Here is a 13051-nt window from a genome sequence, read left to right as displayed (position 1 = left end):
AGCATTGTGCGGCATGAATCGACGAATTTTCATCTTCAAGCATGCGCAATCATCGATCGTACATCTGTCAATGAATCTTGACCAAGTCCCAGCTAAAACAACAACAAAATCGTATCTGTCAGCGTTGTTCGATTGCCAACGTTCATCGAGCCAGCCATTTCCAACCACCGACTCGAATTAGAATCGTCTGAGATTGGTACAGAGCGGGCCTGAGCGAGCGTGCGAGCAGCATGGCACGATCGTTCCCCACTGCTCTCGCCCAGATGGACAGTCGATGAAGTCGCTGGGGCAAAGTATAGGAAAAAAGAAAAGTCGTATTTTCGGTCTGATCTCCGAGCAGGCTGGTTGCTCGCGCGTTCCGTGTCGTGATTTTCTTTCCCGTTTTCCCGATTCTTTTACACTTCATTTCGGTCCCGTCATCATCATCGTCAGATCGCGCAGATTGTGCTGTGTGCAATCCAGTAGGAATATTCGCGACGAATGGGACTCGTGACAAATTGGATATTGAAGGCGGATAGTGACGATATCGAAACGGATCAGTTTGGGGCGCTGGAATCGCCCCATTTTGAGGTCAGAAGTGCAGTCAGAGGGCAGTAATAGAAGAAGAGGCAGAAACACGAGGAAAATAACAAGAAGAAACCCATTACGAATCAGACAGTGTAGAGTAGAAAATCAGTAGGCGCTCTATCGCCAGACGTAAAAACTCCATTTTTTCGCCGCTGTGTGTGTAGTTCTTCCTCTTTCATGCGGTTCCAAGCCCACACATACAAATACGCGTAGTCCATCCAGAGGAGTGCAGCCTGTTCCTGTTTGAAAGGCGCTTGTTTGTCCAAAAAAGAAAAGTAAAAAGAAACTACGTCGACGAGTACTACAGTCAGTACACATAGCCTACTACGACGATTACGGTGACGATAATCCAAGTAGGCGAGGACGGCGACAGGCGGCCGTGGAGCCAGTGGCAAAGGCAGTAAAAGTCGATCATTACCCGTTCGCGGAGAGTAAAAGAGAAGAGCACAGTGCTCCTGAAGTGAACTGGAGCAGCAGGGAAAAGTGTCTTCCAAGTTCCAACATTTTAATTGAGCACAATTGGCCACCAGTTCCCGAGGTTGTATGTGAGGAGAAATTGATAATTTGCATTCGGCGACGGCTGCTGGCAATTATTATTGGCTGATCGAACGAGCTGCTGGTCGAAGAATCGAACGCACGTACATATACAAGCGAGTCGACGACGGCAAAGTCGAACATTAGATGAGGAGGCGGCGGTCGCGAACTCGCGAAGTGGCGGAGAAGGACGAAAGCGGAACAAAATGAAGCCATAACACCTACGTTTGCGTTTGCCATCTGCTCGAGAAAAGGCGTCGAAAGGGCTCGTTCCGGCGGGAAAGTGGCCAGTTGCTCCAGCGCAAAGGCTAGTTCCGTTCCGAAGGAGTCCCGTGACGGGTCCAACCCAAGACGGACAGTGACGTATCAATCAAAATATTTACATAACATTGTGTGACGGGTTTGTGTAGTGCATTGAAAGCAAGGCACGCAAGGGTTGCCTCGGCCAGTTCCGATTATTGTGTGTTTTGTGAACGGCTGGTAAAGTGTGTATGTGTGAGAGCATACGGAGTAGGAAAGTGCATTTTGAAGCGAATAAGATACAGTGAAAAACTAATAAGAAAAGTGCTTTTGGAAGCGAAGATAATCGACCACTGAATGACATACAAATTTGTCGAGATTTTTTTCATATCGTGAAGAGCTGGGAATCCGCGAGTAGATTGATTGTGTATTTGGTTGTCTTAGTGAGGGTAGATATGAGATTTATGCGAACACAAATAATTACAGTAGCTGAAAAATTGCGTTGAACTGCTGCAGTAGTGCGAAATTGTGATTTCCGATAGTCTCATTTTGTCGGATAGTGTATCTGGTCGGCTCCAAATGTGGATGAGCGACAACCGAATGAGTAATTATTTCCTTAGTTTTCGTTCGGTTTTCCCCTTTTATTTGCATATTAGTTCCGGCCGCATGTGTTTGCTACAATGCGAAAGCTAAGCGTCAATACGGGAGGTATGTCAAGACAAGCGAAACAGGCACCTCAAGTGAAGAAGGTGATGCCCCCGGCTGTTCCGGACGTTTACGGAAGAACGACAACGGGTGCTGGGGCAGTGGTTAACTCACAGACGACTGCTTACGCAACATCGGCGGTTGCCGGTAACTCGGTGGACGATAACGGAGGATTTATAATACCGCAGGAAACACCCTCGACATTGATGCTGCGCTACGATCAAACGGATTATGCCGATGATCAAGGAATTGATCTCACGCAATCGCCCGGCCGTGACAGTCCAATCAGTCTTTCCGGATCGGCTGGTTCCGGTTCGAGACACTCGACGGCCAGTTTGGACTCGGGGCGAGCGTCTTCCTACCTAACGGGGGCATCCACATCTTCCAATCGCAGTGCCGGTGGCTATGGAACGCTCAATTCGCCGCGCTGCTCAGTCAGTTCATGCTCGATTGGCAGCGGTAATCGACTGAGCAATCACTCGAATCGTAGCGATCACGACATCATTTCCGAATGGCTTATGGAGGTTCATTTTCACGAGTATACTTATCTGTTTTTGGAAGCAGGATACGATCTCCCTACGATCGCACGAATGACTCCGGAAGATCTAACAGCGATCGGCATCAAGCAGCCGACGCACAGAGAAAGACTGAAGCGACACATTGATGCGCTAAAACTACCTGACGCCTTGCCCAACTACGTCCCTGGTTCGATCGATGAATGGCTACGATTGCTGAGACTTGAAGAATACGTTCAACCGCTATTGGCGCAAGGCTATGAAACGGTCAATGATGTCACGCAACTGACATGGGAAGATCTCGAAGATATAGGGATCGTAAAACTAGGCCATCAAAAGAAGATTCTACTCGCCATTAAGCGTGTGAAAGATATCATCAGTGGAAAATTGGGCGTCCCGGCTTACATTGGCACGGCAATGCCATTACCGCAGCCAACGACAGCCGCCCTTCACTGTCAACCGATACGCGCTCAATTTGACGAATCAATTGAATCGAAACAGTTGACCTACTCGACTTTCATGCGGCAACCATCTGTCCCAGGAGCAGATCCGTACTACTGTCAGCAGCACCATCCTCAGCAACAGATCTCTTATCCCCATGTCCATTTTGATGGCGCACAAGCAATCTATCGCCGCAGTTCGTACGATGATAGCGACATTACCCCAACTAATGAGATATCGTCGCTAATGAGCGGTGAACACCATAATGCGACAGTGAATGCCCCTATAAACCATCAGCAATACTACCAAGGCGGAGGTACTCTCCCGCGGCAACATCAACGCAACAGCTATGGCGTCCGGTTAACGCTTTGCCAGAACCCTGCCAATACCACCCAACGACAACGGCCGATAGCAAAAATTGTAGCAAATAATCTTAAACTGGCACCCACGTCGGACGGTGGACCAGCTCCACCCTATCCTAATCCAATCTCAATCGGTCACATCGAAAACGTCCAAATGGCAACCGCCGCCCTAGACGCCATGCATTTCTCCAATTACACTTCCTTCAATCATCATCCGCTGAAATACAATCCCACGCCGCCTAGCCAACAACCGCAGCCAATCTACCACAATCAGATCATCCTGCAACAGCAGCAGCAGGAGCAGCAGCAACAACAACAGCAGCAGCAGTTCTATTCCAACTATGCCGGCCAGACGCACCAAACGACCGTCGAAATCCACAAAACCCAGCATGACAACAAGAGCAACTCCAGTTTGGAGTCGATCGATCAGATCCCGTTCGCCAACGAGAACGCCGGCACGATCAAGCAGCGTTCGATGAATCGCTGCAGCGATCACCACACCATGCAGCACATGCTGTCGCATTCGTCTTCATCGACGTCGTCCTCGTCATCGACGGGTTCCATCACGACCACCCTGGCCGGGTGCATTCAGCAGCTGTCGCCGCCCCAGGCCGATCCCCAAACGCCATCGTCGGCGTCCAATTGCTCAAAAACGGCTGGCAACAGCAACAGTGGCAGCGTGAAGGGATCGGCCACCACGTCGCCCACGTCGGCGACCTCCACCGTGGTCGGAGTGGTCGGCACGAACGTGCTGAACGACATCGGAAACATGTTGGCCAACCTGACGGACGAGCTGGACGCCATGCTGGAGGAGGAAAACCGCGCCGGGATAAGCGATATAGAGTAAGTTTGTTGTGGACCAGGAGGGTTGAGTGCTTGCAACACCTAATTAGGATAATTTAAAGTGACAATGGGAAGATTTATGTTCTTATATCACAAATGTTTCTCTTCAAATCAGATTCAGGAATATTGCTATTTTCAATCCGTTATCAGTTCAGTGTTCTGATTTTTATGATTAGTTTGCCTTTTTCAACAGGTGAAAATTTTGACAGGATTCAAATCTACAATTGTTCGATATTTTCAAATGGATATGTGACCATGAATCATCTTGTTCACGGGTTGTCATGTGATGAAAACTTTCCGGTGCAAATTCTGAATAATATCCAATTGAAATTCCAAAGAATATTTCATTGAAATTTCAAAGGTTTTGTCTTAAAATTCCAAGGAATTTATCATAGACATCCCCATGTGAAATTTTCCAAGATATTTCGAACAAATTCTGATTTTTATCTTAGAAGAATATTTTGGGAATACTTTTGGAAAAAGCTTTTGAAGAAAAAATGAAAAAATCTGATAGATTTCTTCAACAATCAAATGCAACTTCCTGGAGGTGCATCAGATTCAGCTATTGTTACAGCTCGTTTGCAACTTAATCCCAACTCTTGGACAAGTTTGTTGAGCCGCAATGCATTCCGATTCAGTTGAGGAGAGCGTTATCGACTTATGCTTCTTCGTACTGCAAGACACTGACTCGAAACGGCAAGTGGGCTAATGGCTAGGCTGTCTTCCGTCCCCTAAAACCGTGGCGGGCCTTGTAGCACGCTGTCCAATCCTGCTACCAAGCTTTGCCTGCTGGGTGGGAGTAGGTTCAGATGCCCTTTCCTGACTTGTGCTGATCTGGCTCTGAATACGTAAGCGTCAACCCTTGCATGGCCTCCCGTAAGGCATGCAAAGATAACCATGGGATCATTAAAAGCGACTACTCCAGTAGGATTCGACGGCAGCCACAAGTGGGACCCATTTACAATGAGTGAAGCAAAACAAAATAATTCTTTTGACGATGCGTTAAGCATGAAGATGGTAAACCTTCAGGGGGGTGGGGTTTGGTGAAGTCTCCTCCCAGGGAGTCGGAGAGCGGAGTGACGGAGGCTGCAACTAACGGGATGTGGGTGGTCGCCGAGCAACTCGAAGATATCATCGAGTTCGCGAACGCAAGGCAGAACATCAGTAAGGAACTGGAACAGAAGCTTCGGATGCTCCGCCAAACTGTTCGAGTCGCAAGACATGAACAGGATGCCTTTATCAGGCCGGTGGTGGGAATAGAGAAGGCCGACAAAGGTGCTCAAACCGATGCCTTCTCCTTCCTTGGAGGAGGAGCGACCATGGCCCAAGAGGGGATTGATTTCGCCTTGACGGCCAATGAAGAAAAGACTGCGTCTAACCCGAAACGGCTCAGGCAGCAATAAGGTAAAGGCGCTCAGAACAAAGCCAAACGACGTGCGACCATAAAGGCCAAACGTCGTCTGGACTGAGCAGATCGGGGTGCAGAGGAGCCCGAAGGGCGTCGACGCGAGATGGTGACTTCTTGGCCCAAAAAAATGAAAGGCACCAACTAGGAGCTAGTTCCCGGGCCGCAAAAGGTTACCAGCCAGCCTGTGCCATCGGAACAAGGGACCGAAAATCCCTGGCAGCTGGTCAGTAGGGCAAAGCGGATGTCGAACGTATCGCGACCCGCAAAGAAAACTAAGGACAGAGGCGTGTTGGTGAAAACTAATAAGGCAAAGTACGCAGAAGTCCTTAAATAGATGCGGGTGGCCGAGAAGCTTTCGGCGCTGGGTCAGGACTCCAGGACGTGTGAAGCGTCAGACGTACCAAGATCGGTGAAAAGATCTTGGTTCTGAAACGCGGAGCGCAGGCTAGTGGGGCTGACTACAGGACTACTACGCCGAGGAAGTGACCCTCCAATGCAAGCAACTGGACGAGGTCACGAACGCGGACGACGTCGTCTCTGCCGTCAGAGACCAGTGCGGTACAGAGGACAGAGGGTAGCCGCTGCACCAATCGAAGGGGTCAAGCGTTACTAGAGGCATTAGCGAAGCTCGACACAGTGCTAGTCAATTATGGTTCCGCTACCACCTTCAGAAGGAACGGGGTCGAGTCATGGATCGACGTAACGTTTGTCAGTCCTGGTCTGGCACCATTTTTTTTTGAGAGATTTAAAATTTTGCGAGTGATAAATACGTTTGCGGTGTGATGAAACGTTTTGACTGCCTCGCAATCAAGGTGTTTTTCCAGATGTCCTCTATTTTAGAATGTTTCCAAGATTTGAGTTCCATTCGAAGAGAACACGCAGATACACCATAAAATGGTTCGGGACCTATGAATTGTCGCGATGCACCAAGTATGGCTAGCATATCAGCTTGTTCATAGCCTTCAATGCCATAATGACCAGAAACCCAATACAGATTCACTTTGTTACGACTACCCAAGGTTTGGAGTGACTGAACACATTCCCAAACGAGTTTAGATCTGCATATTGCTGATTTCAAAGCATTCAATGCTACTTGACTGTCAGACATTATGCAAATATTTGAATGCCTATAATTTCTGCGAAAGCATAATATAGAGCATTCAAGAATAGCCTGAACTTCAGTTTGGAAAACAGTTGGCCATTTGCCCATGGGAATCGAAATATTTATCCCTGTGCCAGTCACGCCAGCTCCAACTTGATTGTTCAGCTTTTAACCATCGGTGTAAAATACAATTGATTCGGAGCGAAGATTTGGTCCACCGTTTGCCCATGTATTTCGCTCAAGATTAATTACATCAAAACAACGATATAAATTGTATCTTCTCATTCAGTCATTGTTTGTGATAAGTGAGTTGATACTTATTTTGTTTAGAATACTAAGATGTCCTTTTAGGTCACCTTCGAAGAGATTTGAATCTCTTTTGATCTTCAAAGCACTTTTCTCTGCTTCTAACTGAATAAATTGATCCAATGGTAGCAAGTTTTTGGCCACCTTATTAATGCGGCATATAAGATTCTGGGTTTCACAATCGTCGTATAAATCCAATGAATCATTTTTGGCTCGCCTCGCGAACGTCGCCTCACTTATCCGTAAAGCATTTGTAGCTTTATTCCATGCTTCCTCAAGACGTAAGTTCCAATCCAACTTACTGTCAAGTCTAACTCCAAGATGCTTGACTGAGTTTGAAAGTTTCAAATCTGCTCCTTTCAATTTTAAAGTAGAAATATAATGATTTCTTCTTATTTTAAACGCCACCAATGTGGCCTTTGAAGGATTTATGTTGAATCCTTCTTTTTCACACCATAGTGTGATGGCTTAGCCTGCCGGTGCGCCTGTACCGAATTTTGGAAAGCCATTTCTAGAACCGTGTACTATTATACGAGACCGATGCCGGTCAGAGAAGCTTACCTATTACCTCAGGAGTTCCGCAAGGTTCAATACTAGGCCTGGTATTATGAAACCTTATGTATGACGGTGTTCTGAAGCTAAAGTTCCCTACTGGTGTTAAGATCGTCAGCTTCGCAGATGACGTAACCTTGGAGGTCTACGGGGAGTCAATTCCCGAGGTAGAACTGACCGCAGCCGTGCTGGTGGAGGATTGGATGAGCGCTAGCGGCTTGAAGCTAGCTAAACACAAGACGGAGGTGGTTATCGTCAACAACCGCAAGTCGGTTAAACATGCAGTGATTCACGTGGGTGAAGTCTCGATCGCATCAAAGCGTAGTTTGAAGCTCCTTTGGGTCGTAATAGACTACAAGCTGACCTTCTCCAGCCATGTCGACTATGCGTGCAAGAGGGCTTCGACTGCTGTTGCGGCATTATCGAGGATGATGTCCAACGGCTCCAAGGTGTGTGCCAGTAGACGTAGTTCACTTCCATGTGACACAATTTCTGTCAGGCCATGGCTGCTTCCAGCAGTACCTCCACAGGTTTGGGCACGCAGAGAGCCCCGTCTGCCCTTACTGCCCAGGTGTTGATGAAACTGCAGAGCACATACTGTTCGTATGTTCTCGTTTCGACGTCGAATGAAGAGCTATGCTAGACGTTTGCGGTCGGGACACAACCCCGGATACCCTTATCCAGAGGATGTGCCAAGCGGTGGGGAAGTGGAACGCAGTTTCGACTGCAACCACTCAGATTGCCTGCAGCTTGCAGTGAATCTGGCGCACCGAGCAGCAGTCGACAAGCATGACTAACTTGTGATTTGCCAGTTAGAGCGAAAACAGGCTGAGCGCGGGGAACCTCCCTTCTGAAAACGAAAAGAAAACTCCTTTTGGCTGTATGTAACTTTTATTGTCTTTCAACTTTTTTTCGCAACTTTCACCAAAAAAGCGGTTTTTGTTCAAATTTTCGAGACTATAAATTTCCAGGATGGGTGACTTGGTTCCGGAGTTATTCCGAAGTTGAAATGGGTGTTAGCTTTTGACCATTTTCCAGAACGCATACTTTGGAAATGATTATTTTAGATATTTTGAAGAGAAACGACGCAGAAACTATACCAAATATGATCAGGAATTTGATCGGTTCGAAATATGGTCTGTATTCCGGAATCCGGACGTTCCGCCGGAACCTGTTACGGGGTCACTTTACGGAAATAGACGAATTCCACTATGCGACACATCAACATACATGGTAGCGGACATTCGACTTTCGTAAAAATAATTTAAAAATCCTTGGTGCGCATTATATTCTCGGATAACAAGCTTATTGCCAGGTTCGGATCATTTTGCACAGCAGCATACTCTTCAATACACTTCTGGCGATTTGGAACGCCATTTCTTGCTTGTTCTTAAAATTCATTCCCAGACGAGTCATATGAGTGGTCTCTGTGGAGTTGAAGTACCATTCTTCTTATGTCGTTTTCAGTTTTAAACCTGGGTCAGGTCCGACCCCGACTCTGAATAACCGAACGAAAAACGAATCGGGATCGAGTCAGCTTTTATCAGCTGGCAGAAACAGACATATTTTATCTATTGAATTTTGTTATTATAATATAGTGTTATTTTTTCTTGTTTTATGAATTATGGGGGAAATCAGACGTTTCTTCTGTTAATTGTTTAATGACTAAAATGACTATTAATCCATCAATAAATTAATGTGATTAGGAGCTTGTGATGAATGACGACGGCAATGTGGATTGCCGAGAAAAAAATTATGCCAATCCGTGTTTCCCGATAAACTATGCCGATGCTGATTCTATATGGCTTTTTTGGTAACAGTGATTGTGTTACAGTAGATTTGAATTATCAATTATGTCCTTGGAATGGAACAGAACAAGATAATATGGGAACACTTTGTTATAAATTCAATACAAAATTTATTTAGATTTGGTGCCTTTTATTTTAAAACAAAGAATCAAATCGTACAAGAGTTGAACAGAATTCTTTCTGCTAGTTTTCTCCCCAGAGGGGACCCTTTGGGATAAATTGCGATTTCTTCAGAACTGCAAACACCAAATATACAAAAGAGGCAAATAATTTTTCACTACAAAATCTAAACAGGAGATTCAACATAATAAATATCAATGGGAATAAATATGTCTTTGTCTTTTTTTTAACGAATTACAATTACAATAACCTTTCTTCCACTGAAAAATTATGCACAATTCGTATGAAAGCTGTTCCTAAATTTGTTGAAGGCAACATAGTTGCTAAAGCCTTATAAATGGTTAATGCCAGGGTTAATACATTATGTGTATATTCTTCAAATCTGTAACCTTGAACAAATTATGCACAGAACTGCAATAATGAATAAAATAATGGTAAGAACATTTTGTGATAAATAACTTCATAGCGGCAAATACTCTGGTACGCTATTTTCCCATTGATTATTATACCTACAGTATATGTACGAATACACAACGTAATAGTGAATAAATAACAGCTACCTTCTCGTCACTGCATTTTATAAATCACATTTTCAACTAAATGTTCAACCCTCATTTTGTTTATAATGGAGCTACCATCTGAGGTAATCAGCGAAAAATATGTCGATATCTGAATCCGATTCACCATCAGAGAAACTTGAAGACAGCACAACATTAAAATAATCAATTTTTGTGTGGAAGACAGCAACAAAATTGATAAATTTAACTAATGAAACAAACAAAATTAAATACCCATTCGTGTCTTTTACGTTTTCATTTTCCTTTAGCGTAAACATAAACACCAGTTTGACAGTTTGTGTTCGAATGTATTGGTGAATCTAGGTTGGATCTCGATAAATCGGCAGAGCGAACCTCATTCATTTTGGGTCGGATTTGGTGCGGATCGCGATCCAACCTGAACGAATAACCGAACGTTTTGACAGCTGTTAGAGCGGATCCGGTGCAGAACTAGGTTCGACCCAGCAATAACCGAAAACGACATTAGTGTACACATTGCACCATCCTTTATGTCAGACCTGCCCAACCTTTTCAAGCCACGGGCCAATTTTTAAAATTTACACTTGTTGGCGGGCCAAAAAATTATTTGTACATAGCTTTTTAAATATTTTCAAACAAAACTATTGTTTTTTGCTCATTTTCTTTAAAAACAAAACGAAACGTTAAAACAATCTTTTTTGTTTATTTTGTTTTCGTGATTGCAATAGAGATCCATTTGAAACATTAAATTATTCTATTCACACCGTTTACCGGATGTTGAAAAATGGAAATTTCGTTACTTTACCAGCATATTGAACAGATTTGCATGAACTGTTTTCAACAGGATGAGAGAAACATACCAGATTTCAAGTCATTGAGATGTTTGGCGATATCTGCTAGAGAAGCCAAGTCACTCATCTATTCACGATCATTCAGCTCGGAAAGTGGAAAGTCAGTTCTTGTAGAAATAGTGCCATTTTCTTTTCGAATAGAATAAAATCTTTCAAGGATGAAAAGACTTAATCAATGGAAATCGCAATAATACATCAAGTCTCCATATTCCTTTCATTTCCGTCAACATCATTTATAATTGGTGGGGTTTAGTTTCCTATCGTTGATAAAGTTGATTGTCTTAATACCGATCGTCAATACTTGAGGAATATAAATCGTTCTCGCATATCGATTCTTTTGGTGAATATGGAATGGCAGGGAAATATCGCTTGCTTAGAATTGTCACAACGCCATTGGTCTTTCCTGTCACTGCTGGTGCTCTATCAATCGTAAGGTCACTAAAGTTTTCGTTTACACATGGTTTGTTTACACATGTCTTAACAGCCAACAGGCTTTCCCCGTTAGTTGTTCCCTACATTGGGAATAAAGCTGCCATTCAAAAATGACCATGAAGACAGCCACCTTTGCCACGTTTTTCATGACGGTATTTTCATCGCTTGCGAGAGAGTAGAACGGTTTTTTTTACGTTACGAAGCTTTCAAATCTTCTGCGAGATCTTTTACTCTCCACACCACCGTGTTCCGCGCAAACTATTATTCAGAAGTAGGATGTTTCCTTAGAGCAAGATGTCAACAACAACCAAAATGTATTCCTTAAAAAGTTCTCCGTCCTGGAAAAATTTCATTCGTTTTGCCAAAATCTTACTAACAGCAAAACTGGTTCGTACTGCATTTTCTGACTACGTATTAGCTCGAGTGAAAAGAGTTTGTTGCTTCTAAACTCCATTGTACCAATAATTTGAATCAATAAATGGAAATTTTAATTAAAACCTTTGAAATTCTATTAACTTTTGTTTCCTACCTGGGCCCTTTCAAATATCATTAATTTTAGTTTCAGAATGTATAAAATATACAAAAACCATGGAAGCGAATTTTTTTTTCGCAAAACGTAATAAGATTTCCAAAAAAACACAGAATTTTTAAAATTCTGTTGACAGCTTTAACTTTATTGCGTTCTCTAAAGTTTGTCCTACTACCTAACGCTTTGAAAGTTTCATCATTAAGTCCCAAATTTTCACTCGAATTAGAATCTAATTGCACTTAAAATGTCATAGTTCAAAATCATTTTTTATCGTAAACATTTTATCTTGAAATTTAGGATTAAAGTTATTCATGGTAGAGTGCAACGTGTGGAATTAGTTATTTAAAGCACTGGGAATTCTTCGAAGGCAATTGGAAATTTTGTGGTTTCCAATTAACATAAATTCAAGTCATGATCTCGAATTCAAATGTTTTTCGTTAAATCATTTCAAGCAATTAGATATCAGTAGAACTATAATTTATACATTTTTCCGCATTCGCAGAAAAGCAAGTGAAGTGAAAAAAAGTTCCATATAGACTATACGATACAGTTGACGCCAAGCATCCGCCGATAAATCTCGAGAACAGCTTGGAGATCTCACCGGTATTTGCCGTGAATGCCAAATGCCACATTATAATCATCGGCTTCCTCCGATAGCTATTACACGCCGGGGAGAGGCTATCACATATGGGCTCCAATCCAACAACCAACTGATCGCAGCCGATCGTTGTTACCCATTAACTTGAATTCCACGTCGTAAGCATCTACTTATCTCGATGTAATCACCGCTGCTGTAGTTGACGGCTTGTTTTCCGTAGGTTTCTCTCTATTGCTAATCATAACCTGCAAAGCAAATCGAGGTTTTTTTTATCGCAAACTGCACGTCCTTGTCAAGATTACGCGAATAGCATGCCCGACACTGGTTCGCTCGCCTGCATTTACACTTGCGATTTCTTTTCGCTCTGTTACTACTACAGGATATTTACTGGGCAAACATTTATATTTGCTTTGCACTTGGCGGCGAACCACCGCTCGCTCCGACTGACTTTTGGCAGCTCCGTGCATCGCCCTGGAGAAGTCACGTCCGCACTGGCAATAAAGAATACAGCTGAAAAATTAAATCGGGTTCCCCGCTCACGAATCACACCTCGAAAAGCACCAAATGACATTGGAAAAGTGTGATGGCACTTTTAAAGTACA

At 43.8% G+C, this 13051-nt stretch overlaps 1 protein-coding gene across 1 annotated transcript in view; it reads left to right on the top strand.

Moving 5' to 3' along the window:
- Nucleotides 1-336: 336 nt before the first annotated feature.
- The window catches only part of LOC134207464 (uncharacterized), a 30203-nt gene continuing 17488 nt past the window's right edge, over nt 337-13051 (top strand). The window contains exon 1 of the mRNA XM_062683178.1: nt 337-4207. Within this exon, the coding sequence (XP_062539162.1) occupies nt 2022-4207 (2186 nt within the window). The 5' untranslated portion in view covers nt 337-2021. The remainder of the gene's footprint in view (nt 4208-13051) is intronic.

Source organism: Armigeres subalbatus, chromosome 1, assembly GCF_024139115.2.
Source record: "Armigeres subalbatus isolate Guangzhou_Male chromosome 1, GZ_Asu_2, whole genome shotgun sequence".
NCBI classification, from domain to species: Eukaryota; Metazoa; Arthropoda; class Insecta; order Diptera; family Culicidae; genus Armigeres; species Armigeres subalbatus.
This window is presented reverse-complemented; position numbering and strand designations above follow the sequence as displayed.